Genomic DNA, 26136 nt, shown 5'->3' on the forward strand with positions numbered 1-26136 from the left:
TAACAATTGTTAAGAGTTTCAAGACAACACTATAGAGCATTAAGCCCCAAGCAGGGGTATTTCTGAGCACGGACGCTGTGTGACTACACCGGACACATGCCCCTGAAGCCAGCCCTGGGCTGGGAGACAGCAGCATGCAGCTGGAAGCATTGGACCGGCCCCTCCCAGACCTAGAGGCATCAGGTTCACAGCAGAATGAGCACCCTTCCCTGGACAGAATTGTAAATGAAGCAAAGCAGTGCCCTTGATGAGAGCCAGGTTTCCTTGAGATGATAGGATGAAAATGCCTTTGAGCAGGTTGAGAATAAAGAAAAGTTTCTTTGCAAGCAAATGAACCTCCCACTGCACAGAGCAGAAATGTCCAAGAGGGAGGTCAGCAGTGAGCAAATGAACTCTGGAGGGAGTGTAAAGAGTGGATGGGAGTATAAAGAGGATACATCCTGGAGGACCTGACATTTCATTACTTTTCCGTTACACTGGTCTTAAATTCCCAGAATTTTTAAATTAAATTAAAATTGAATTGAATTCTGATCAAATATTAACATTTCTTGATCCAACCGCTATGGTACTTCCTATACAAATACGTGGTGTTAACTGATTGACCAGTGGAAAAGTGTTTCATGCCGATCTACCCTCGCTCTCTCATGGCATCCGTTCCAATCAATGCAATATTTACAGAGGATGGATTATGAACAGGTACCTACTGTAGCCCTAGTATACAGCCCACTCTCCCACACTGGAGACAAAATCATAATTGTTATCACAACACGGTAGTGCTCTAACAAATTAAGCTTAGTCCCTTGTATATTTGCTTGGGAGTCCTTATCCTCGTTTTTATATTAGTCTCTTCCAGAGAACAACAACGAAACAGACTTGTCTGCAATTATATGGATAAAAATACAAGCAATTAATAAATTTAAAGAGCTTCTCTATAGTGGAATGTCACTATAGGAAATTAATAGCCCATGAAATAGATAAAAGCATTTTTCTTACACAGAAAGCTACCAATACTGACATATGGTGCATATGATTTTTGTTTTTTCTTTAAATCCCATCATCTAAGATTACAAAAATAATTTTAAAACTACTCAAATAATGACAATTATTTTAAAAATTAAAGTAATACATGTTCCTTGCAAAAAAATTTTAAATATAGATAAGCAGGAAAGAAAGGTGGCATCATTATAATCCTAACACCCACTTACTTTTAGATGCTTTTGTTTATTTTTTCTAGTCCTTTTTCTATAATTATAGACCCATTCACTTCCTTGTTGCAAAAAGTAGAATCCTGTTTACATAGTGTTTAGTAATCTGCCTTTTCCCACTAACAATGTAAGATGAACATTCTTGTAGAACATTGTGTTAACGACTACATTTAGTTATAATTTATTTTTTAAATTTCCTATTATTGGACACTTACATTGATTTCAGTTATTTACTATTATACATAATGTAGAAATGTACATCCTTCCAGCTATAATTTTTTGCACCAATACGATTATTTCCATGAGATAGATTCATAGATGTCAATAATATCTCAAAGTGGGAGATGGAGAAAGGGGAACCCTCTTACATTGTTGGCAGGAATGCAAACTGGTGCAGCCACTCTGGAAAACAGAGTGGAGGTTCCTCAAAAAGTTAAAAATAAAACTACCTTATGATTCAGCAATTGCACTACTAGATTTTGTAAGATTTTATTTTTAAGTAATCTCTACACCCAACATGGAGCTCGAAATTACAACCCCAGGATCAAGGGTCACATGCTCCACTGACTGAGCCAGCCAGGCCCTCCCGCACTACTAGGAATTTACGAAATACAAATACTAAATAATAATACAAAAATAATTCAAAAATACTAATTCGAAGGGATACATGAACCCTGAGATGTTTATAGCAGCATTATCTACAATAGCCATTATGGAAAGAGCTCAAATGTCCATTTACAGATGAATGGATAAAGAAGACGTGGTATATTTATACAATAGAATATTACTCAGTCATTAAAAAGAATGAAATCTTGCCATTTTTGCAATGATTTGGGTGGAGGTAGAGTGAGCTTAGAGTGTGCTAAGTGAAATACGTCAAAGAAAGACAACATGATTTCACTCATGTGGAATTTAAAAAACAAAACAAATGATCATAGGGGAAGAAAGAGAGGTAAACCAAGAAACAAGACATTTAACTATATAGAACAAACCGATGGTTGCCAGAGGGGAGGTGGGTGGGGGGATGGGGACTAAATAGTGTACTTGTCATTAGCACCAGGTATTATATGTAGGTGTTGAATCACTAAATTAATTGGACTCCTCAGGGCTCCTCGGTGGCTCAGTTGGTTAAGCATCTGACTCTGGATTTTGGCTCAGGTCAAGATCTCACGGTTTATGGAATCGAGCCTCGACTCTCTCTGGGCCTCTTCCCCTGCTCTCACTCTCTCTCTCTCTCTCTCTCTCTCAAAATAAATAAATAAACATTTAAAAAATTGTACACCTGAAACTAACATATACTGTATGTTAACTAACTGGAACTTAAACAAAAACTTAAGGGGGCGCCTGGGTGGCTCAGTCGGTTAAGCTTCTGACTTTGGCTCAGGTCATGATCTCACGGTCTGTGAGTTCAAGCCCCGCATCGGGCTCCGTGCTGACAGCTCAGAGCCTGGAGTCTGTTTCGGATTCTGTGTCTCCCTCTCTCTCTACCCCTCCCCTGCTGACATTCTCCCTCTCTCTGTCTCTCTCTCTCTCAAAAATAAACATTAAAAAGAAATTTAAGGGGCGCCTGGGTGGCGCAGTCGGTTAAGCGTCCGACTTCAGCCAGGTCACAATCTCACAGTCCGTGAGTTCGAGCCCCGCGTCAGGCTCTGGGCTGATGGCTCAGAGCCTGGAGCCTGTTTCCGATTCTGTGTCTCCCTCTCTCTCTGCCCCTCCCCCGTTCATGCTGTGTCTCTCTCTGTCCCAAAAATAAATAAACGTTGAAAAAAAAATTAAAAAAAAAAAGAAATTTAAAAAAAACTTAAGAAAAAGGTCTCAAAGTATATGCATGTTTTTAAGCCTTTTAAAGAAAAATACCTTTAATCAGGAAGAAAAGGTTAAGAATTCATCTGCTTGTACAATTATTAGTAGGTATTTCCACTTAGAGAAGTATAGTGAAAAGCATACCAGATTAAAGCAGTAGGATCAAGGTTGAATTTTTGCCTTGTCCATTGGCAAACTGCAAGACCTTGATTCATTACTCAACCCTTTTAGGTCTTGTCATTAGAGTTGACAATGAGTCAACAATACAGTTGTGCTTGAAGTTAAATTAGTTAGATCCACACACAGTAAATATGAACAGGAAAAAAACCAGGAGAATATCCATGAATATATAAATGGGAAGAATGGGAACTCAAATACGAATGTAACTTAGTCACCAGGCATTCAGTGACATTTCTTTAGGTCCTGTTTGGGCAAAGACATGTTGGTTGACCGTAGCTACACAAGAAATGGATGGCGAGCTGCCAAGCTGAAGGTGATCCCCCAGGCCCTGCCCAGGGAGTGGCAGCCTTGGCTAGGCAACCTCAAACATCATAGTGTCCTTGAAGGCACTGTTTCCCTAGTGCATGAGATGGTCTCAAGCTTCCTTCACCAAGAAATACTTAAAATCAATCAATCCCCCTGTACCATATCATACTGCTTCATATATAGCTTGCCTATAAGGAGATAATACACTAATAATGTTGACGTGAGAATTCAATTCTCTGGACAGTTAGGCTTTTCATTATAAAATAGAAAATCAGTATGCTGATTTTTATCAACCTCTATGAACTTGATCACTTCAGATCTGCCATTGAGAGATAAGTCCATTCCAAGGAGACTGAAGAATTCTAGCCTCTGAGATGGCAGGGCTAAGATGGATTCCCCAGTATTCACTAAGGTCAGTGCCACTCTGGTGGAAGCCAATCTGGGTTATCAGTCACTCCTATTGGGTGTGAATTGCTTTCTTTAAACTCCAAAAAGTAATGGAAAAAATATTTTGTTAAGTGTTTCACTTGTTTAATAGACATCAATGAGTCTCTAATTTCATACCCTGGAGGAGGTCACAGTCTTAACTCCGAAAAGAGACATAAACAATATGATAATGATTACAAACAATAAGCAAAATGCAAAAGTTTATAAATCTAAATTACTGAGAGAGAACAGAGGAGATGATTATATCAGGGAAGTTTGAGAAGGATTCATGAAGTAATATTTATGCTAGCTCATGAATGGTGTATAAGGATATACCTAGCTGAAGGTGGGGTGAGGAGAGGCGAGCATTCCAGACAGTTGGAACAGCATGTGCTAAGGGCTAAGGCATGGAAATGAGAAGGGACATGGTATGCTTTAGGAATCATAACAAATTTAGTGGGACTAGAACAAAAAATACAAAATCAATGGAAAGGAACAAGAAAGAGGTAGTGATGGGATTTAATACTAGAAAGATAGTTTGGGACCAGCTTATGAAGGTGATTTTATGCTATTTAAAGGATCTTGGATCATATCTTGTAGTCAAGATAGAGAAACATGTTGCAAAAGTGAGATAAAGTCAGAGTTGACTGGATTTTTTCCTAAAGATGTTTTAATTACTGGAAAGACATTAACCTGAAGGAGGATACTTGGTGAAGCGCCGCATGGTTCTGAAGTTGACTTTATCCTGTAGAATACTTTTTATCAACAATTTTGTGGATAGAGAAAGTAATTTCATCAAACTGTCCAATCATGCAAGCCTGGAAAAAAAATGCTAAAATGTTGAATGATTGAATTAAAAATTTGAAAGACTACACTATCAACAATAGCCAAAGTATGGAAAGAGCCCAAATGTCCACCGAAGGCTGAATGGATAAAGAAGATGTGGTGTGTGTGTGTGTACACACACACACACACACACACACACACACACACAATGGAGGATTACTTGGCAATCAAAAAGAATGAAATCTTGCCATTTGTAACTACATAGAGGGAACTTGAGGGTATTATGCTAAGTGAAATTAGTCAGAGAAAGACAAATATCCTATAATTTCACTCATATGAGGACTTCAAGATACAAAACAGATGAACATAAGGGAAGGGAAGCAAAAATAATATAAAAACAGGGAGGAGGACAAAACATAAGAGACTCTTAAATATGGAGAACAAACAGAGGGTTACTGGATGGATTGTGGGAAGGGGGATGGGCTAAATGGGTAAGGGGCATTAAGGAATCTACTCCTGAAATCATTGTTGCACTATATGCTAACTTGGATGCAAATTAAAAAAATTAATTAATTAAAAAAAATTGAAAGACTCTTCTAAAAATGTTTATTGAGCATCTATTATGTCTCAGGAAATTTTCTAAGTGCTGGGGATCCAGTCATGACCATGTCAAAGTCCTTGGCTTCATAGAATTTGTATTCTAGGGAAGAAGACTGATGATAAACAAATAGATAGGTATATAATACAGCGTCATGCACTGACACATGAATTGAAGGAAACTGGTACATTGTAAAAGAGGATAGGGAGTAAAAGCAGAGAGAGAAATTCTGGAGGAAGAGAGTTCCGGGCAGGGGAACAGCAAGTGCAAAGTCCTGAGATGGAAACAAGGTTGGCATGCAAGAAGGCTAGAGTGGCTGCAGCTGACATATGATGGGGAGCATGGTAAGAGATGAGAGTGGTAAGAAATGGAGTGAGGGGCTGCCTCAAAATGTTGGATCAGTGATTCCAAATAAACAAGATAGCAGTGAACCACAATGTGTATTAAGTCATTCAAAACTAGTTGGATGGTGTTAAGGCGATAAACATATAATAAGCTCTGGGTTTTATTTTGTGAAAATCAATTACACAAGAAAAAGATGAAGGAGACCTATGCTCTCGGCTGTTTATGTGAAAAAGATCTCAAGGCCGTGGTAGATCCCCAGACTAGTAGGAGCTCGTATGAAATGATGGCTTTGACAGACACACATACCGACACTTAACACAAACTCAGACTGTATTCACAGAAACATAGCCCAGTTAAACTAATACTCTTTTTACATACAATATTTAAAGTATTACATTTGATTTGGTATGATAAATTTTAAGAGAGCTGTTGATTTAAAATGTTTCCCATTATTCAATGACAAGGATGCTGAGAAAAGTAAACACATCCACTCATACATATTTTTCTCAGCTTCCCATCTCATCATTTCGGAGCTCTGCTTATTTACATATTTACGTATGTATGTATTTACTCACTGTACGCCCAACATGGGGTTCAGACTCACAACCCTGAGATCAAGAGTAGCGTGCTCCCCCGACTAAGCCCACCAGGTGCCCCATGAGCTCTGCTAGTGTAGAGCTCTTAGATCTCAAGTGAGAAACGATCCCATGAGGACACAAGCATGGTTTTACAGACTGGGAAGTGGAGGCTGTCATTTTGGGCTCTTCAAGCCACTGAACCAAGGAGAATGTAGCTTATGACACAGGTTCTGGGTATTGATTGCCGCTGTCAAGGGGGAAATGAGATTGGGGAGCACAAGGAGGACAGGAAGGCTTTAAGACTGAAATCCGGAGAACTCCGCTTACTAACAGTTCCATCTCCAGTGATGAAAGTTAATATCAATTCCAGCACCAATAAAAACCACTGAGGGCTCACACCCTTTAGCAGTGAAGATTTGGCGCACACCATCAGGGAAGGAAACCGAGGGACCCAAAGTGCCGGCCAAGGCCAAGGGAGCATGGAAGGAGAGTGAAATTGCATCCTGGTGACGAATCACAGAAACAAAGACAATAGCAGCCGTGCAGGCTTCCTTTGTTTTGTATGTATTTGTGTCTATTCACCACTTACTTACTTTCCCTCTCTTTTCTCCTATATTGTATAAGAATTGTTGGAGATGATTACCTCTATTTTTAGAAAACTTAGGCAGAAGATATATTAAAGTCACCTGGAGACAGATATAATGACTGATGAGAGCCTGTACGTCTTTTGAAAGAGTGACAGCACCTTCGATTATTTGACGAATATTTGCATGATATTGTTATTGTTACCGGAAATTGAAACAGAAGGTAGAAAGGCAAGAATAAATGCTGAATAGCCACAGGGTAGGATTTGTCTGTTCTTGCCCTTCTGTGCTTTCCTTTGTAGTTTAAAGAAAACTGCATCTCCTGGATGCCCTTGACAGCTGACTCCTCATTATAGAACCCGCAAGAACTAGAGGAGCCTTTTCTTTCTCTGCTTCTTATTGGGCCCCTGGCAGTAACATAGGAGCTGCACAGGTGGAGGTCGATCCACGTTCCCGCTTTCCTCCATGGAAAGGCATCAGCATTGCATGCATCAGGAGCAAGCTCTCTGTGGCCTCAGCGGGACGGTGGTCATGGCTCTTAGTTACACCTCTTCTCTTTTTTTCTCCTTCATGCACAACAGTGAAAATGGCTTCCTGTAGTTCTTAATCTCTGGATAGCTACACATTTTCCTTTCCTTTTTTTTTTTTTTTTTTTTCCCTCTTCTGGCCTTTCCAAGTCTTTGATAACCAACTGCCAATATTAAATTCCATCTGTTTGAAATAACTAGCAGGGGTTCTCGTGTTCCGTAAGGACAAATACTGATACAGATGAACCCATGGCCCAACCTCTGCAAAGAAACCATGGAGTAGATGGGGAGGAAAAGGATGGTCATTGACAGGCCAGGAAAAAAAAAATGGGGAGATCAGACAACAGGATGTCTTTATAAAGTCCAGGATAGCATATTGTGATTTCTGATGTGTAGCAGCTTCAGGTAAGAATGGAGTCCAGGGGCGCCTGGGTGGCGCAGTCGGTTAAGCGTCCGACTTCAGCCAGGTCACGATCTCACGGTCCCTGAGTTCGAGCCCCACGTCGGGCTCTGGGCTGATGGCTCAGAGCCTGGAGCCTGTTTCCGATTCTGTGTCTCCCTCTCTCTCTCTGCCCCTCCCCCGTTCATGCTCTGTCTCTCTCTGTCCCAAAAATAAATAAACGTTGAAAAAAAAAAATTTTTTAGAATGGAGTCCAGAGGGTGTGGCCTTGGAAATAGTGGCTGAAGTAAAGTAGAGGTGTAGTTTCACTGTGATTGATGAGATCTGTGATGCAGGGATGCTACTTGGGTCACTCAAATGGCCATTGAAACAAGGACAAACGATGCTGGGATTATGACATAGGGAGAAAGATGAGAACATGTTAGATTATGTCTTCTAAAATATGGTAATAATTTTTTTTTAGAGAAATACATTTTAATGGCCAAGACAGAATATTAGAAATCATATGAATTATTTCCCCCTCTTCAAACTGCTAAACAAATGCATAATGATTGCCCTGCCTCTTGTCTCAAGCCTTAGAGCTACCGGCAGTGACTTAATACAAACATGCACACTTGGCTTTGTAAGCATACTGGAATCTCACATTTTCCTCCAGGGCACATAAAATAAAAATAATAAAAGTCACAGATTTATATTTGCCCTTGGCTGAGATCACTGCAGCTCTTTTCTTAAAAAAAAAAAAAAAAAAAATCCTGCAAGAAAAATCCCGTGTTACAAACATAAAATAAAAAGATATATCAGAAGATCCAATGTTTAATGGTCCAGCAAGTGCACTGTAATTAGCTAATATGCTTTCAGAATGACATGAAATTATCGTTAGTGAATAATGGGATTAAGAAGACTACCGGAAGTTATGCATACTTCACCCCAATGTGCTGTCAGAGTGACTTCATTTTACACTCGATTTGCGTACTAGATTCCTTAACCTCTCTTTTGCTGAAATCTCTGCAGTGATGATACAGTTAATATTACCCGGTATTTCTCTTCCAGGAAACACAAAAATAGCACCAACGTGTTAATTTGGTATCAAGAGAACAAAATTTGTGGCAGGGTCACGCTCCTAAAAAGCCAGCACGAATTTATCTTTTAGCTGGGTTTGCCTGTGTTTTTATCATATTTACTGTCCCCTGTAACTTACACCCACAAAACAGTCCCTCCAGGATAGAGCTCATTAGAATTGGTATTTTACCCTGGAGTACACTTTGCTATTTCCCGTTATAATTAATGTATCGTGGGCCCCATTAGCATTGTTACATAGGCTCCGTCTCTACCTGCTAGAGAAAAACACTGTATTCTGTCACACTTTCTCTGCACTGTGGCAAGTTGTATCTTCAACTCATAACTACAGCCCCGAGTCTACTAAATTCAGCAGGTTAAAAGTCGTATGTAGGTTAAAAAGGGATAATGGGACCTAAGTCTGAGGAAGGGATAATTTATGATTAAAAATTTCTCTCTCCAAAGATCTTTTAAATTTTTTTTTTTAATTTAACTGTAGGCTATGCCTTGCAGTGCTAATTTGTAAGGAGAGAGCTTAAGGGTAATTTTTAAATATTTTACCAAAATCAACTGTAATTACAAAGCATGGTGCACTGTGATCTGTTCTCCACTCTTCTGTATTTTAGCTCGTCTGGTTTTTGCATCTTGGCTTGCTTTTTTAATTTGTTACCTTTTTTAATTTTAATTAGGCTCCACACCCAATATGGGGCTTGAACTTATGACCCTGAGATCAAGAATTGCACAGTTCACCCACTGAGCTAGCCAGGCACCCATTGGATTGCTTTTTTATAAGTCCTCTCAAAACTTGTTATTCAGGAGATACAAGACAGATCTATGTGGGAGCTTCAGTCGCTGAGGCTGTAAGATAGAAATAAGGGCGATGGAACAGAAATATTATTGGTGGTTGACAGTTGTTATCAAGGGCACAGCTAAGCAAAGAGGTAAATATCGACATGTATAGAATATTTTTTTCCAACATAAAAATACCTTTATTATTTTCTGGTAATAAAAATGATACATGCTCATGATACAAGTTTTAAATACATAAAAGGCAAAAGAAAGTAAAGATCACCCAAATCCCATAGCCCAGAGAAAGACATCATTTTTGGCAAAGATCTCTGTATGAAACATATATTATTTTAAAATATCCAGTGTCAGAAATGGGCCCATATTAAACATATTATCCTAGATCTTGCTTTTTCACTCAATAATATTTCAGGGACAAATTTCCATAGCAATAAATGCAGTCTAAATAATCTTTAATGACAGTTGTATATGACTCAGTAGCATATATGTGCTAGAATTTATGTAAACCCATTTTCTGTTGAAGGATATTTAGGCCATTTCCAAAGTTTTAATATCACGAATATCATAAAGTACATCTTTGCCCTCATGTTTACATACTTGTGTAGTTTTTATTCTTTAGGACAAATTGTAAACAAATTGCTGGGTAAAAGTGTATCATTTAAATGTTTGGTATATATTGCCAAATTTGATACATACTGTCTCTAGAAAAGTTGTACCAGTCTTCACCCCTGCCAACAGTGAACAAGAATATCCCTTTGTTCATATTTTGTCAATTACTTTGATATTTGCCAATCTTGGAGAATACAATTAATATAAATAAGATAAACACATATGTTATTACTGTTTTTGTTTTCAAATAGGGTATGCCTTTAATTTTTTAAAGTTTACTTTTTTATTTTTGGCACATGTGCACAAGCAGGGAAGAGGCAGAGAGAGAGGGAGAGAGAGAATCCCAAATAGGCTCTGTCAGGGCAGAGCCCAATGTGGGCATCAAACCCCACAACCATGAGATCATGACCTGAGCCAAAATCAAGAGTCAGACACTTGACTGACTGAGCCACCTAGGTGCCCCAGGAATACCTAATTTTTAAGTTATCCCTTTTCAGAGCAAATATTTCCTGGATTTGAATAAAGAGTTTTCAATTTGTGTCCATACTTCACTATCAGCGTGACTTGGGATAAGAGTCAACTTTCTTGATATCATTTTCCTTGCTATTATAGTAACAGAACCCAGCTCAGTTGGCATTCAGAGTGTAGGTGATGAAAGCACTTATCACACTATTAGACACCTCAGTGTTAACTGAGTCTGAATCTCCTGCACGTAAGTTCTTTCTACCTGCTTACTCTCCATTGCAATCAATGTTGGTCTGTAAGAAATTTTAATATTAAGGAGCCAATACAAAACTTTGGAAATATTCGCTTGCAATTTATAGAGATTGCCACAAAGTTTTCAACAAGACAGATGACATTAATAAGAAGGCTCTACAGTGAAGGCTTGGTAAGCAGTGTAGATCTTTGGAATAAAAATGCCTTCCAAGAAAATACTTGCATGTCAAGTTCAATGGACCATCAAATATATACAAATAATTTGACAGAAATATGGAAACAAAATACCACAAGTATCAGTTTATCCCCTATCAAATGTTGGTTTATCATTGCTTAGAAATGGTTTGGGAATATTTTCTACCATGAATCAAATCTATAAACAATGTATACACAATGTCTAATTCCTCCTTTCAAAGATATCTCAGATTTAATACTTAATAACTTTTATCTGAGAATAGTGGGATGGAACCATCTAAGCAAATTAATAATGGTAGTATGGGTATTAGAAAGATGCACTTTAGGGGCGTCTGGCTGGCTCAGTCAAAAGAGCATGTGACTTTTTTTTTTTAATGTTACTTATTTTTGAAAGAGTGTGAGTGGGGGAGGGTAAGAGAGAGAGGGACAGAGACTTAGGATCTGGAGTGAGCTCTGTGTTGTCAGCAGAGAGCCCGATGTGGGGCTAGAACTCACAAACTGCAAGATCATGACCTGAGCCAAAGCTGGTCGTCGCTCAACCAACTGAGCCACCCAGGCGTCCCATGAAGAGCATGCAACTCTTGATCTCAGGGTCACGAGTTGAAGCCCCACGTTGGGTGTAGAGGTTACTGAAATAAATAAAACTTAAAAAAAGACAAAAGAGGGGCGCCTGGGTGGCTCAGTCAGTTGAGCGACCGACTTCTGCTCAGGTCACGATCTCGCGGTCTGTGAGTTCGAGCCCCGCATCAGGCTCTGTGCTGATGGCTCAGAGCTGCAGCCTGCCTCGGATTCTGCATCTCCCTCTCTCTCTGTCCTTCCCCTGCTCATGCTCTGTCTCTCTCTGTCTCTCAAAAATGAATAAACATTGGGGCGCCTGGGTGGCGCAGTCGGTTAAGCGTCCGACTTCAGCCAGGTCACGATCTCGCGGTCCGGGAGTTCGAGCCCCGCGTCAGGCTCTGGGCTGATGGCTCAGAGCCTGGAGCCTGTTTCCGATTCTGTGTCTCCCTCTCTCTCTGCCCCTCCCCCGTTCATGCTGTGTCTCTCTCTGTCCCAAAAATGAATAAACGTTGAAAAAAAAATGAATAAACGTTAAACAAATTAAAAAGAGAGAGAGAGAAAAAAAAGATGCACTCTGGGTGCAATGTAGATGACAGTCATGATATACTAGATACCAATGATTTTGAAGATATTCTAAATGACTATTTGGTTCATTCATTTTATAAATATTGATCAGGCCATATTACGTACCAGGTACCATACTCATTGTTAGAGACACAAAAATGAGCAGGAGATAGTCCCCGTCCTCAAGAAGTTTCAGTTTTGTGGAGAAGAGAGAAGTCAACAATTACATTGTGGAATGATAGGGAAGTGAGGCATGTGTAGGTGCTTCCGAGTCCTTAGGAGCAGCCAGTTGAAGGTGTCGTTGGTAGCTAGATGAATGTCCTGGAGAAATCATAGGTCAATGGAAGAATCGGACCTGTCATGATTGCCATATACCACAGACTCCCGGTGCACACTAATAGCAAAGCAACCAGCTACCATGGAGACATCAGCTGTACCATAGGGTGAGGGGAAACCTCTGTGAATCCCTACAGAAGGGCTGGCAGAGAAGCTAGAGTCTAAGTCTAGACAACACTCACAGATGGCTCAGTGAGGCTGGTCTCCTGGAGAGCCACCAGTTAGCATTAGAATTGAGATTACAACTTCCCCATGTTGTTTTCTTTCATCCATCCATTCATTTACTGACTAGAACATAAGCTCCATGAGGGCAGAGATCTTTGTTGGGTGTGATTTAAAAAAAAAAAAATAATTCTTAATGCTTATGTACTTTTGAGAGAGATAGAGAGCAGGAGGGGTGGACAGAGAGGGAGACACAGAATCCAAAACAGGCTCCAGGCACTGAGCTGTCCACACAGACCCCCACACAGGGCCCAAACCCACGAACTTCTCGAGATCATGACCTGAGCTGAAGTCGGACGCTTAACCAGCTGAGCCACCCAGGCACCCTCAGTTGGGTGTGATCTTCACTGTGTCCCCAGCTCCCAGAACAATGCCTGACATAAAGGAGGCTGTTGATAAATATTTGTTCAGTGAATGAATGGTTAGATCAATGAATTCATTTAACTTACATCTAATGACTAAAGAGGTGGGTAACTGTTAACAGAGGAACGGGATAGTGAAAAAAGGCAGAAGACATGGCAAGCCTTGTGTGCTTACTGAAAACCTGTTGGAATCAACAAACGAGCTCTCACCTCTATCCCTTTCTATAAAAGCTTGAATCTGTGGGGGCTTCTGTATGCAATGTGGAATACAAGAAAGAGTGTGCGCTTTGATATCAGACAGCTGTGCTTTTAAATCCTGGCTCTTCCATTTCTGGGAAAACCCCAGGCTCAAAAGTTATTTAACCTAAGTCAGTTTTCTCATCATAAAATGGGATTTGTACCTTCAGTGTGGCTGTGAAGGATTAACAGGAAAAAGCATGAAATGCTTTGGACCGAGCTCCCTTTGCCCTCACCCATCCTTCCAGCCCCAGAGCTGGGGTTCTGCAGAGCTCTGGTAGAGCTCTGGGCCCCCAAATCCCTGGATGTCCATCCTGGGACTCCTTTTCTATTTCTCTTCCTCCCTTCTCTCTCTCCAACAAGTTTCTCCAAAAAGCCTTCCTTCCCCTCTAGAAAATGCATAGTAATCTCTGCCTCCTCCTCCTCCTCCTCCCACTTTTACTTTCAGTTCCACTGGTTTGTGGTTCAAATACCAGATGTCACCCAACTGTTCACTGGGGTGGTTGCCTTTTCTTCCTCACTCAGTGTCCTATTGGAGCCAATACAGTGCCTTGATTTTGGCAGGTGCTTAATAACACATGCAAAGAACAGATGGGTAAGACGGCTGGCCCCTGAGGACCAGCCTGAGCATGACCTCTCCCAACTGCTTACCTGGGCCTTTATGTGGCCTGTCAATCAGACTAAGGCTTATTATGTTCTGAACCTCACCATGAGACCATTTTTCCCAGAATTGTAGCTTCATGTTCCTGGCCTTGGTCTGTTAACCTGACCCTGATTCCTGATGACTTCCGCCTTTTTTTTTTTAAGTTTACTTATTTTGAGAGAGAGAGAGAGCATGAGCAGGGGAGAGACAGAGGGCGAGGGATAGAGAAATAACCCCAAGCAGGCCCCGCACAGTGTGGAGCCCATTGCGGGGCTCGATCTCATGAACCACGAGATCATGACTTGAGTTGAAATCAAGAATCGGACGCTTAACTGACTGAGCCATGCAGGCGCACCCCCAACCTTTTTTTTTTTTTTTTTTTTTTTAAATGACTCCCTGGGGCACTCCCTGGTGGCTCAGTCGGTTAAACTTCCGACTTAGACTCAGGTCACGATCTCCCGGTTCCTGAGTTAGAGCCCCATGTCAGGCTCTGTACTGACAGCTCAGTCTGGATCCTGCTTCTGATTCTGTGTCTCCCTCTCTCTCTGCCCCTCCCCAGCTCACACTCTGTCTCTCTCAAAAGTAAACAAAAACATTTAAAAAAAATTTTTAAGATGACTTCCTTTTTTAAATAATTTGTTCTTAAATCTAGACTCCAATCTGACCAATTAACCCAAACATACTAACTCACCAAAAAAAAAAAAAAAAAAAAAAAGCAAGAGCCTATTCCTTGGATGCACAGCAGGCTAGAGGTCTATCCTTTCATCATACATGTTCTAGAGAGGGAAATTCCATTAATCTTGTGGAAATGGTTTTCTTGGAGTGTTTCTATCCATTATCAGAAAGACAGTCCTAATCCCCACTTTACTCAGCAATCTTTTTATTATGTGGGTTCTTAGAACTTAATTCAACTTAACTTGTAAGGAAACAGCTCTGTATAGGATAACATGCTAGGCCTTGAAGAGATGGCCCCTGCACACTCAGAGAATGTGATAGAGTAAGGCCCCCAGTTCCCCAAGGACATCCATGTCCTAATTCCAGAAGTCTGTGAATTACTTCTATGAATGAGTTACGGGTCTTGCGATGCATAGATATCCTTGGATTATCTGAGTGGGCCCAATGCAATAACGAGGATCCGTAGGAGGCAGGAGGGCAAAGGAAGAGAAAGAGGTGATGAAGAAAAGTCCAAAGAGAAAAAGAAAGAGAAATCTAGATTCAAAAATGCCACAATGCTGGCTTTGAGGATGGAGGGGAAGAGGCCATGAGTCAAAGAATGCAGGCAGTCTCTAGAAGCTAGAAAAGGCAGGGGAATGAATTCTCCCCTAGGGCCTCCAGAAAGAATACCAAGGACTTCTGACCTCCAGAATTGTAAAATAATTAACTTATTTTTTTTTTAAGTAATTTCTACACCCAAATGGGACTTGAACTCATGACCCTGAGATCGGGAGCTGGATGCTCTACTGACCGAGCCAGACAGGCACCCCAACTTACATTGTTTTAACCCACAAAGTGCGTTATAATTTGTTCTAGCAACAATAGGAAATTAATACAGGTAGTTTACAATCTAGTAAGAGAGAAAAGATGGCACAGGCAACATCGGTACAATTGAGAAAATAACAAGTATGAAACAAATACAAAAACAGTGCTATAGAAATGCTAAGGAAGTGAGTACTTCTGGCTGGACAGATTAAGGAAGCTTCCTGGAAGAGGTAGTTCTGTTGGGCCTTGAAGGCCTGGGTAGGATTTCAACAGGGGGAGACCCAGTAAACAGCAAGAGTAAAGGCACAGAGTTGGAAGGTACAGAATCAAAGAAAAAGCTAACATAAGCCCTTGTAACCAGCCATTTTCTTAGAAACAAAAACTACTTGATTAAAATTTCACACATTCTACTCAGGATATAATGGTCTCTAGGTTTGTAAAAAAAAAAAAAAAAAAAAAAAAAGTAATAATAGCCAAAACTGTATGATATGTGATAAACTATCCTAAGGGTTTAAATACAGAAATACAGATCTTGGGCAAGAATCCCCTCTCTACACAGAACATGTCAATAGCCAAGGGTGAATCTGGCTCATTTTCAAACAGACAGGCTTGACAGGGAGGAACAGAAAAATACTAAAGGTTAATTAAGATAAACACAAAGGTAATTCTTTAAAAAGGCACCTGTTAACATTTACAAATTAGACGCTTCTTACAACCTTCACAAGCAAGCCAAACTGAATAATGCAATCTAACTGAACTGAATGTACTTAGCAGACTGGTGGCACAGGGGCTCATGTTGATGATGATGGAGAAGACCGTAGAATCTAGTCCCTCTTTGGTAGGTTTTGTTTGTCTAAAGCCACAGCTCATGATCTTAAGTAATTTTGGATGGCTCTCATACAGCCTAGATTTGAGCCACTCTGTTTTCGGAGTTGGGAAGGAAGGAGTAGAATTGTCCAGAGAGTAGATCCGCATCACCCAAACTCACCATCCATTGTCCTTTTTCGCATTACTTATGGTAACAATGTTTTCCCAAGATGATACCTGTACTCAGAGGCCTTAGCAATACTTGCTTTCTTCTTTATCTTCTGGTGAAATTGATTCCTTTTTGTACTGCTCACATTCGTTCCAGGAAGATTCAGAGGAACAGCTGGTCTCCACTGGTCTGCTCCTGTAAGAAGGCTCTGGAGCTTCTGCAGAAGGGTCCAGATCTGCACCACAGGCCCCTGAGTCCTGTGATAGAGCTGAATGCTTTGCAGACCAACTTTCTTTACAAGAAGAACTGGGCGTGTTGCATGCATCCTCTTTTCTCTCATCCCCTGTCTTTCTGTGAAAGCCCAGAAATGTAACCTCAGACTGGCTGCATTCAAATGGAACTTTTGGAGTCACTCCATCTTTTCTCAAACCTTGATCATGAGGGTGTGAATGATTATTCTGGTTTTCATCATCTTCCACTGGAATACTTGGTACGTTATCCAAGAATAGAGGAGAAGGACACCTGAAGGACTTTAGTGAAGTGGGAGGGTCCTCAGCAAAATATAAGCAGGCTTGAGTACTTTCAAGAGTAGTTAGGACCTAGTTAACCAAGAAGCAAACATTGAGTTAAGTTTGAATAATCTCTCCTTTCACCTTTTTTTCTGTCTACCTATTAAGGAACAGCCTCTTGTTTTCATGACATAAGTTCAACAATAGAGTTTTGAATGAGAAGCTATTAAAGATTAGCTAGACCCTTTCTTTCACAGACTTGAACCAAAGTATAAAAGATAGGGGCCCAGGAATCTGTATTTTAAAAGCTTCCCAGTTGATCCAGATATGCAGCCCACATTGAGAGCTGTTGACCTGATTTAAAAGAGCATGTAACATATCTTTACACACACACACACACACACTTTTTAAAAATGTACTTAGAGAGTTTTACTATTTACAAAGTGTTTTCACACCCATTCCCCCTTTTAATCTGTACAAACAATATTATTATTCTCATTTTACAGATAATAAAGCTGAGGCTCAAAAAGGGAATAAATATCACTAGCCAGTAAGGAACAGATCTGTTGCTTGACCTCAGATCTGGTTCCCAATCCCATTATTCTTCCACGGTACCTCTCATAGCTCCTTTTGGGCCCAAGATTTCAGGTCATATAGCTCTTACTGGTGGTTTCAGGCCTCGAATATACCTCTGCTGACTCCCAGGCCAGTGTTCTTTATATTCTGATTATGTTGACCTCTTGTTTAAAATCCCCTCCTGCTGGGGCACCTGGGTGGCGCAGTCGGTTGAGCGTCCGACTTCGGCCAGGTCACGGTCTCACGGTCCGTGAGTTCGAGCCCCGCGTCGGGCTCTGGGCTGATGGCTCGGAGCCTGGAGCCTGTTTCCGATTCTGTGTCTCCCTCTCTCTCTGCCCCTCCCCCATTCATGCTTTGTCTCTCTCTGTCCCAAAAATAAATAAAAAACGTTGGAAAAAATAAAATCCCCTCCTGCTTCTACAATAGACTCAGGATTAAACCCAGACTACCACAATGGATTCATGTCCGTCCATCATCTAGAACTTCCTATTATTTTGAGCACTCCAGCTTTTCCCTTATGACATCCCACTTCTCTGAACTACCTGCAGTATTAGTGCCATGGAATCCATCACCTCTGAGCTTTGCATGTATAGATTCTCGCTGACTAAAGTGTCCTTCTATTCTTACTATTGCCTAAATTCACCCTATTCCGCCAACCATAGCACAGCCGTCACTTCCATCAAGAAGTTTCCTTGACTTCCATAGGCTGGGGTGTATTCTGAGCCTACGCTCCCATACTGACCTGGGCTTCTACCCACCCTGATGCCATGTTTACTGATCTGACTCACTCTGGACTGTGAGCCTGAGGGCAGCAACCGTATCTTGATTACTGTTGTGCCCTCAGCACCCAGTACAAAGTCTGGCACATGCAAAGTAAGCGCTAGCTAAATATTTGTTGAACAAATAAACAAATAACTGATTGGATGATTAAACTGATGACTAAATTAAAAAATCAGTCGGGGGAATAAGTGCTACATTCTTAATGGACCAGATCTCTTAATGAAGGCTGAATACAATTCTCTCCAAACTACTCACTTATGTCATTTCATTAAATTTTTTGTGGTGCCCTGATCCCACCCAATAATGACCTCTACCAGAGTACCAAAGAATGTGACTTGGTGACTTGGAAAAACTATCTATTAGGTTAGAATTCTGTGTTAGGGGCTGGATTTGCCTCACTGATAAAGAATTTACTTAGACACGCAATGTATCCAACTTAGATTTTCCATGGTTCTGTGGGCTTGGTTTTGAATAAAACCATGTATACGTACTTCATCCATTGATGGTCTTAACTTTGCCCGCGTGGTAGCACACTGGCCTGCCAAAGAGAATAGCTTGGCAGAAAAATTCCGAGGACAGGGATGCACTTTCTTATCTAGAAACGAAAGGCATGAATCGAGTCCTCTCTTCTCCATCAACTCCATAAGGAGATCCCTCTAGGAAGAGAAGAAGATAAGGTATGTTTGTCTTTTAGAACTCTATCCAAAAAAATGACCAAGAAGTGGGTGCAGAGACGAAGACAATTCTTACCAGCTGGATATGCTTTGGATCATCTAACACCACTTTACAACCTGTCAGAACTTCCATGATTACCTATACGGAATATACAGAAAGTCAGCTACATACGTTAAATATATAATTAGTTCAACAGTTAACCTTGACAATGGATATAGTTCATTCTAATCAATGACTGTATATTTTATTATTTGACAGATTGCATGAGATTAATGTATAAGACACTGGGTAATGGGAAGTCAGTAGGTCTAAAAGTTAAAGCCCTTAAAAAAATTCTTAGAATCTAGAGCATTCCTGGTGATAAACTCTCCTTCTTTGTTGACTGGTACTTGGTACTTACAATTCCAAAGCTATAGACATCCGTTTTCATGGAAAGTTTGCCCTGTCTGATATACTCTTCAGGCATATACCACAGATGTTTAGTGCTGCTGCTAGCCATGCTTATGGTAGAGCTCTGATGTTCCGGGTGGGGTCGGAAGTGCGCCATGCCAAAGTCCGTCAGTTTGGGTTCAAACCGATCATCCAAAAGTATGTTTGCACTGAAATTGTAACCGAGGACAAACAAACGAGACCAAAACATCATAAAGGCATTCCAGCGAAAAACAAAATGGCAAGCGTACCCTGATATCTGGTTAATTCCAAACACTGACAACACAAAGCCGTACAGAATTTTCCATGAGGGTATTTTCCCATTTTTCTTAAAATACAAATACAAGGATTATATAAAACTCAAAGATGAAAACCTGGCCTAGGGACAGTGGGCTTTTCAAATTTATAGATACATAGAGGGAGTTGGTAGATAAAGCTGATGATTTGCCAATAGGAGGAACTAAAATGAACCAAAGCAGCTTTCCTTATGCTCTTCTGATATGCGGTGAGCACACTAACTGGGTTTTAGTCAGCTAACAATCAAGTACCTATTATGTACAGAGCTGTGCTGCCGAATGCCCGGCTTCTCAGCAGAGAGCCACTAACCTGCAGCGATGTGAAGGATCTTTGGTAGCCCCTGCCTTAAGGATAGCCCTTCTCTATTGTCCCATCTCTATGACTTTCTACGGACTGAAGACAAAAATGTCTTTGAGCCTTATTTAAAATATAGATATCTGCTGAGGTAAAGACAACGTGCTTAGAGTCCGTTTTAGCTACTTGTCACATAAAATCCTAAATAATCACTTAACATCTTGGCTGACAGTAAGCCTCAGCTTACATTTACCGTCAAAGGGCTGTCACAGCAGGGATGGAAAAGGCTAAGCCCATGCATTTCACATGGCCCACACCTGGGGTGAGTCCTAGCTCTGCCTTTCCCTGGCTCTGTGACAGTTGATGGGTTACTTCGCCCCATAAGTCCCAATGTCATTTTCCTCACATGTGAAATGAGGCAAACAACAGAACTCACAGAACTGATAAGGGGAATAGAAATAGCCTACTTTCTGGCACACAGGAACGGTCGATAAATGGTAGGTAAGATGAAAATTACTCATTAATCATAAGAGAGCAGAAGGATATTGATAAAAGAGGTGGGTGGGCCAAGAAAAAGTAACCTATTTCTCAGTTTTGCTCCGGGCTATTCAGAGCTTGCTCTTTGTCCCCTGAAACCAAAGCTTCCAAAATGCCAAGTGGTATATTTGAAGTACTACACATTGTTATTAAAAGTGGTAATAGGGGCACCTGGGTGACTCAGTCAGTTGAGTGTCCAACTTTGGCTCAGGTCATGATCTCACAGTTCGTGAGTTCGAGTCCCACGTCGGGCTCTGTGCCGATGGCTCAGCGCCTAGAGCCTGCTTTAGATTCTGTGTCTCCCTCTCTCTCTGCCCTTCCCCTGCTTGTGTGCTCGCTCTCTCTCTCTCTCTCTCTCTCTCTCTCAAAAATTAAAAAAAAAAAAAAAAAAGTAAGTGGTAATAGCCAGAGGAGAAAAATAAGAAATTCTTAATCCTCAACAAATATTGAATCTTACAAAAGTTCCAGAAGTCCTTGCTGTCCCTGTACGAGTGGGCCGACAGGCAGACCCTAGTTTCATGGGTCTGAATTGCAGGTGTTCTAATAATTCAGAGTATTCAGACTCCTAGTTCTGTTTCGAGGATTCAGAGCTGAGGCCTTTAAGAATTCTAACCCAGACTCTGTCTAGAACTAAGCTGACAACAGACAGAATGAAGAGATTCTCTGGGGCCCTTTAAGGGTAGAGAAGAACATGTCCTATACCTGACGTCACCCTCTATCCTTTAAGGGTGGCAGGAGAATTGCAAAATCCAAAGAGCCCGCTGCCTCATGTTACCCGTCCTAGGGCCATTCCCCGTGGTGTGATCCTTGCACTTACGAGGAGAAACCCAGAGAAGGCCTAGCCCTCCCCACTTGAATCAACGATCGCGGTTCTCATTTTTCTCCTTGCCTTGTCTTTTCTCTCCATTGATTTCAAACCCAGCAGCTTCTAAGGCCGGCCCGGGGCTCACACATCTGTGTCACTCATCATCTATCTCACTTGGAACACAGTGCTGACCACCCGGACAAGCCTCTGAAGACGAGGAATCCCCTAGAGCCAGATCGTACCTTCTCCCCAGCTCTAGGTGAGTACAGACACTTGGTTTGTAATTACTTCTTCCACAGGTGGGTCCCCTGATCATTTTGGAGTGCTGGGAATTTAGCACAGGAGTTTGCGACGTGTGCCAGGAGGTGAGATGGGCAGAGAGGTTCGTTAGGTCCCGTTACCAGGCCCCAAACTCCTGCCCCTCCAGCTCCTGTTGCACTGACAGCCTAGCTGTCTTCTGCACACACCCCCAACCCCCACACGCACACCCTTTATTTCAGCCAAGGGGGGCGCAAGAGCTCTGAATGCCAGAGTTTCAACGGCACACGTCTAGCCCTCTCCTTCCTCAACTCAGCTCTGAAGACAGTATCAAATCCTAACTTAAAACGTCCGACCTGGGGCACCTGGGTGGCTCAGTCGGTGGAGCAGTTGCGCGTCTGACTTTGACTTGGGCTCAGATCACGATCTAGCAGTTTGTGAGTTTGAGCCCCGCACTGAGCTTGCTTCTGTCAGTGTGGCACAGAGCGCACTTCAGATCCTCTGCCCCCACCCTCTGACCCTCTCCTGCTCCCGCTTGCTCTCTCTCTCTCTCTCTCTCAAAAATAAACATTAAAAAAATGTTAAATGCTGGGGCGCCTGGGTGGCGCAGTCGGTTAAGCGTCCAACTTCAGCCAGGTCACGATCTCGCGGTCCGAGAGTTCGAGCCCCGCGTCAGGCTCTGGGCTGATGGCTCAGAGCCTGGAGCCTGTTTCCGATTCTGTGTCTCCCTCTCTCTCTGCCCCTCCCACGTTCATGCTCTGTCTCTCTCTGTCCCAAAAATAAATAAACGTTGAAAAAAAAAAATTAAAAAAAAAATGTTAAATGCTACATCCAGGAGAATGCGAAAAGCTGAATTTGCAAAACACTTAGATTTCCTGAAGAACGGGTCTTTTCTAAGCACAAAAGAAGAAAAAATAACGAGCAAGAAAAACCAAACCCATACTCTAATGCCTTTATTTGAGCCTCAGCAAAACTAGTGGGAAGCTTTCAGCACTTGGTGACTCATGCTTCTGAAAGACTTAGGGAGAGCAAGTAACCACAATGTGTGACACAATAAATCCCACAGAGGACTTTGGGTCAGCGAGAGGCCATCAGTGAGAACGTGAAATTGCCCCCAGGGCACTGCATTGACACTTTTCATGATGATAATCTGGTGAAGAGACAAGTTGTTTACCCGCAGACTAGCATGAATTTTACGTCCAGTGATTTACTTACTCTGTTCTAAATAAGGTAATAATAGCTGAGGAAGAAGAATGTTCTATTTTAATTAAATAGTAACTGCAAAAGCCCCTTGAACAATGAGTTCTACCCTAGTTCTTTCCCCTGCTACAGCCTTCAATAGAACGTTCATACGCTGCCTTCAACTATCATGCAGGTCAAGGGAGTATGTTTATCTTAGGGGGGTAAAACCAGGCTAATCAAATAAAGAGAACATAAAAGAACTACAATCAGATACCAATATAGTGAAACAAAAGGGCAGCTTGCTAACCATGGCGCTTACCAAAGAGACAGACAAGAAACCTGTCACGGCCCACACCTTCAGCTTAGTGTTTCTACAAGCCATTTCTTCTGTTCTTTCCCACAGAGCTACTTACTGTAACACAGACCATCACCTCTCTAGATAATTCTTTTAGTAGAAGGATCAGTGGAGGTACACTGAGGAGATGGGGAAAATCCTACTACACAAGGCGGTCAATTTGTATCCCAACTCTGGGGAGTAACATGCTCTCTCTCTTTTTGTGCCAGGGATCTCCAGGACGATTCTTTTTGGGGCCTGAACTTCCTCCCAAAGGCTACAAGGATTGCTTTCTCTGCCCACCAGTTTTTTTCCTGATTTAGCCCAAGCCCTTGGGCCTAAAATATAAACAGAGAGTGCAAGGACACACCTAGACTATAATGCAGAATTTGGATTTAAGTAAAAATAAACGTTTGACCTGTAAGCATACGGTTGGTTTTTAAAAATACCTATTTTTAAAGTATTTTAGGGAGAGTATTATTGGTGTCTAGTAACCCAGTCTGGAGTACCTGGCAATTCTCTGGCAAAGTCCAGACTCCAACCCATTGGCTCCAGAGATAAAGACGACCCGCTGGCCTCTTCCTGACAGCCTGAGGCAACAGGACATCTCACTGTCTGTGTCACTACTGTTGCAACACCAAGATACCCCTCACCAGATGAGGCAAGATGCAGCTTCTCTGGGAACCTACAGGTTACTGGAAAAGGGCACACACGCCCCCTCCCCCCACTTCAACATGCAGTACATCTGACCAAGTTGAGGCCCTTTATTCCACCTCAGACTGTACAGCCTTCTCTTTCTTTTCCACTGAACCCAGGCAGGACCCAGAGACGGTATTAAAGCTTGTTACTGCTTTATTGATGACTTGTGAGTCTTAGGCTCTCTGTGTCAAAGGCCCAGCCAATAAGGGGTATTCGTGCTTTAAATGTGAAATTTCATCTCTAACCAAACTAGCACAACTTCCCTAAGGCTCAGTTAGTTTCCTTGTGGGTAAGAGGAAATGAGCATGCTTACCTCTTAGGGTCGTTACAAGGATTAAATGAGAAAATGTAATCAGAGTGCCGGATACACAGGGAGGGCCTCGAAATATACTCTGAAGGATGTAGGCTGGCCTTTGTCCATCCTATACCCACCTTAAAATCCCAAGAAATTTGGGTGGGTACGTCTAGAAGTTCAAGGCACCAATCTGAAGTAACAAAGGTACAGGAAGTTGCAGGATGACCCTGGAGATCTGAGGATCATCGGGTTAATCATTTTCAGGGCATCTGTTGAGTGTCAAAATAGTTCCAGAGAAGTTCTGGAAAAACCTGAGTAATGTAACATTTCCAGATACTCTAAGATCATGGAGAGAGAAAAAGAATTGTTTGGTATATACATGTGCATGCATGTAGGTACCCATGTGTATAAATAAATGAATTGTGGGGTTTAGAGACTGTGATGGTAAAATTAATAGGAGAAATTTTAATTTATGCAACATTTAATTGTGCCAGCATCCCTTAGAAATTATGAACTTATTTGGAAATTTTAGAAGAAGGGAGACACGGCTGCGGGGAGAGGAAAATCTGGGGGAAAAGAATTCTTTACATCTGAAATACTTCTGAAAAGAAAAGTAGGTTTTTACGGGGAGGGGATTGGGGGTTGGGTAGAGAGGAGACTTGTTAATTAACCAACCAACCAGTCAAACAAACAGACTTTGCATTCCCTTCAGGCTCTGCATCCCTACTAAATGCTGAGCAGGAGTCCTACCTAGCCACACACAGCAGGTCTGGTGGGGGGGGGGGGGGAGGCGGGGTAAAGGAAGGTGGAGCTTGGGTCCTCAGGCAAGGGTGTTAACGTTGGGAGGAAGAGGCTGATCAGTGGCTTCCTAGCCTCCCTCCAAACCACTCAGTGTTTCTAGTCCCTCACAAACGAAATTCTCCACACACTCAACTACCACTATCTCTGATCAATTTCCCTCTTCTAAAAATTCATTTTTAACCATATGGCTTTTTTCTTCCTTTCCTTCCTAGACCACCTCCCTTGTATGAAAATCTGTTTCACTTGGCAGGAGGCACATGGCAATACCGATGAGAGAACATGATCTTATAGGAAACATTAGAAATGTTCACTGAGATTATCTCGGCTTTGGAAACATTAACAGGAATGAATGCCTGGGATGAAAAATGCTGAGGATAAAATGCACTTCAATGTAAAATCGTTCATAAATGTGAAAACAATTAAGCTGGCTAAGGGATAGGATGGAAATAACAAGAAGGTTTACTGCTTTCAGATGCTTTTATGTGATCCTGTAACTCAAAAACATCTTCGTTTCCCAAATAAAAATGTGAGGGTCTTTTGCCAAGAACAGAGACTTCAACTCTTCAAGATTCTTTTCTTTAAATCCTTTTCCTCCTTAAATTCCACCATCTGGAAATGAATTTTGTTTTTCTAACATTCTCTTTGAAGAGTTCAAATTACTAAGACATATTTGGGCTAACTAAACCACCAGACTTCTTGAAAATACCTTTGAAATGTGGGCTTGGCTTCCTCCTTGGGTATTCTGCAGCTGCGTCCTTGACAGTGTCTCCTTAGAAGACTCTTTATTCTCACTGCTTGAACAAGACCAAGATTCCCAATGCAGACCTCCAGGCCTAATCTCCCCTCAGAGTCTGCTGCCTACTGCCATTTTCACTAAGGGTCCAATGTCAACATTTCCCAATTTGCACATACTAGTTAGTTATGTTCTCTTCTCCTGCCCAATTTCCCCGTCTTTGCCCATGAAACCAACATGCTCCCAGGAATCCAGGCTAGGAACCCTCAATTGCCTGATAAGACCATGATTCTTGGACCCACACAAACATGGAACCCCACCACCTTCCCCATCTACAGACATGGAACAGAGCCAGATCACAAACTTTAGTAAGTTAGCTTTCTCCTCTGCCGCACTGATGTAAGACCAATGATACACAAACTCAGGGCTGTTG

At 41.6% G+C, this 26136-nt stretch overlaps 1 protein-coding gene across 1 annotated transcript in view; it reads right to left on the reverse strand.

Annotated features, from left to right (window-relative positions):
* Positions 1-14907: 14907 nt before the first annotated feature.
* IRAK3 (interleukin 1 receptor associated kinase 3) overlaps positions 14908-26136 on the reverse strand; it is a 58470-nt gene continuing 47241 nt past the window's right edge. Inside the window, exons 9-12 of the mRNA XM_040491493.1 lie at positions 19440-19638; positions 19115-19177; positions 18856-19020; positions 14908-17098 (exon numbers count right to left, since the gene is read on the reverse strand). Coding sequence (XP_040347427.1) covers positions 16583-17098; positions 18856-19020; positions 19115-19177; positions 19440-19638 — 943 coding nt within the window. The 3' untranslated portion in view covers positions 14908-16582. The remainder of the gene's footprint in view (positions 17099-18855; positions 19021-19114; positions 19178-19439; positions 19639-26136) is intronic.

The sequence above is a fragment of the Herpailurus yagouaroundi genome, unplaced genomic scaffold, assembly GCF_014898765.1.
Source record: "Herpailurus yagouaroundi ecotype Mexico unplaced genomic scaffold, PumYag 182, whole genome shotgun sequence".
Classification (NCBI taxonomy): domain Eukaryota; kingdom Metazoa; phylum Chordata; class Mammalia; order Carnivora; family Felidae; genus Herpailurus; species Herpailurus yagouaroundi.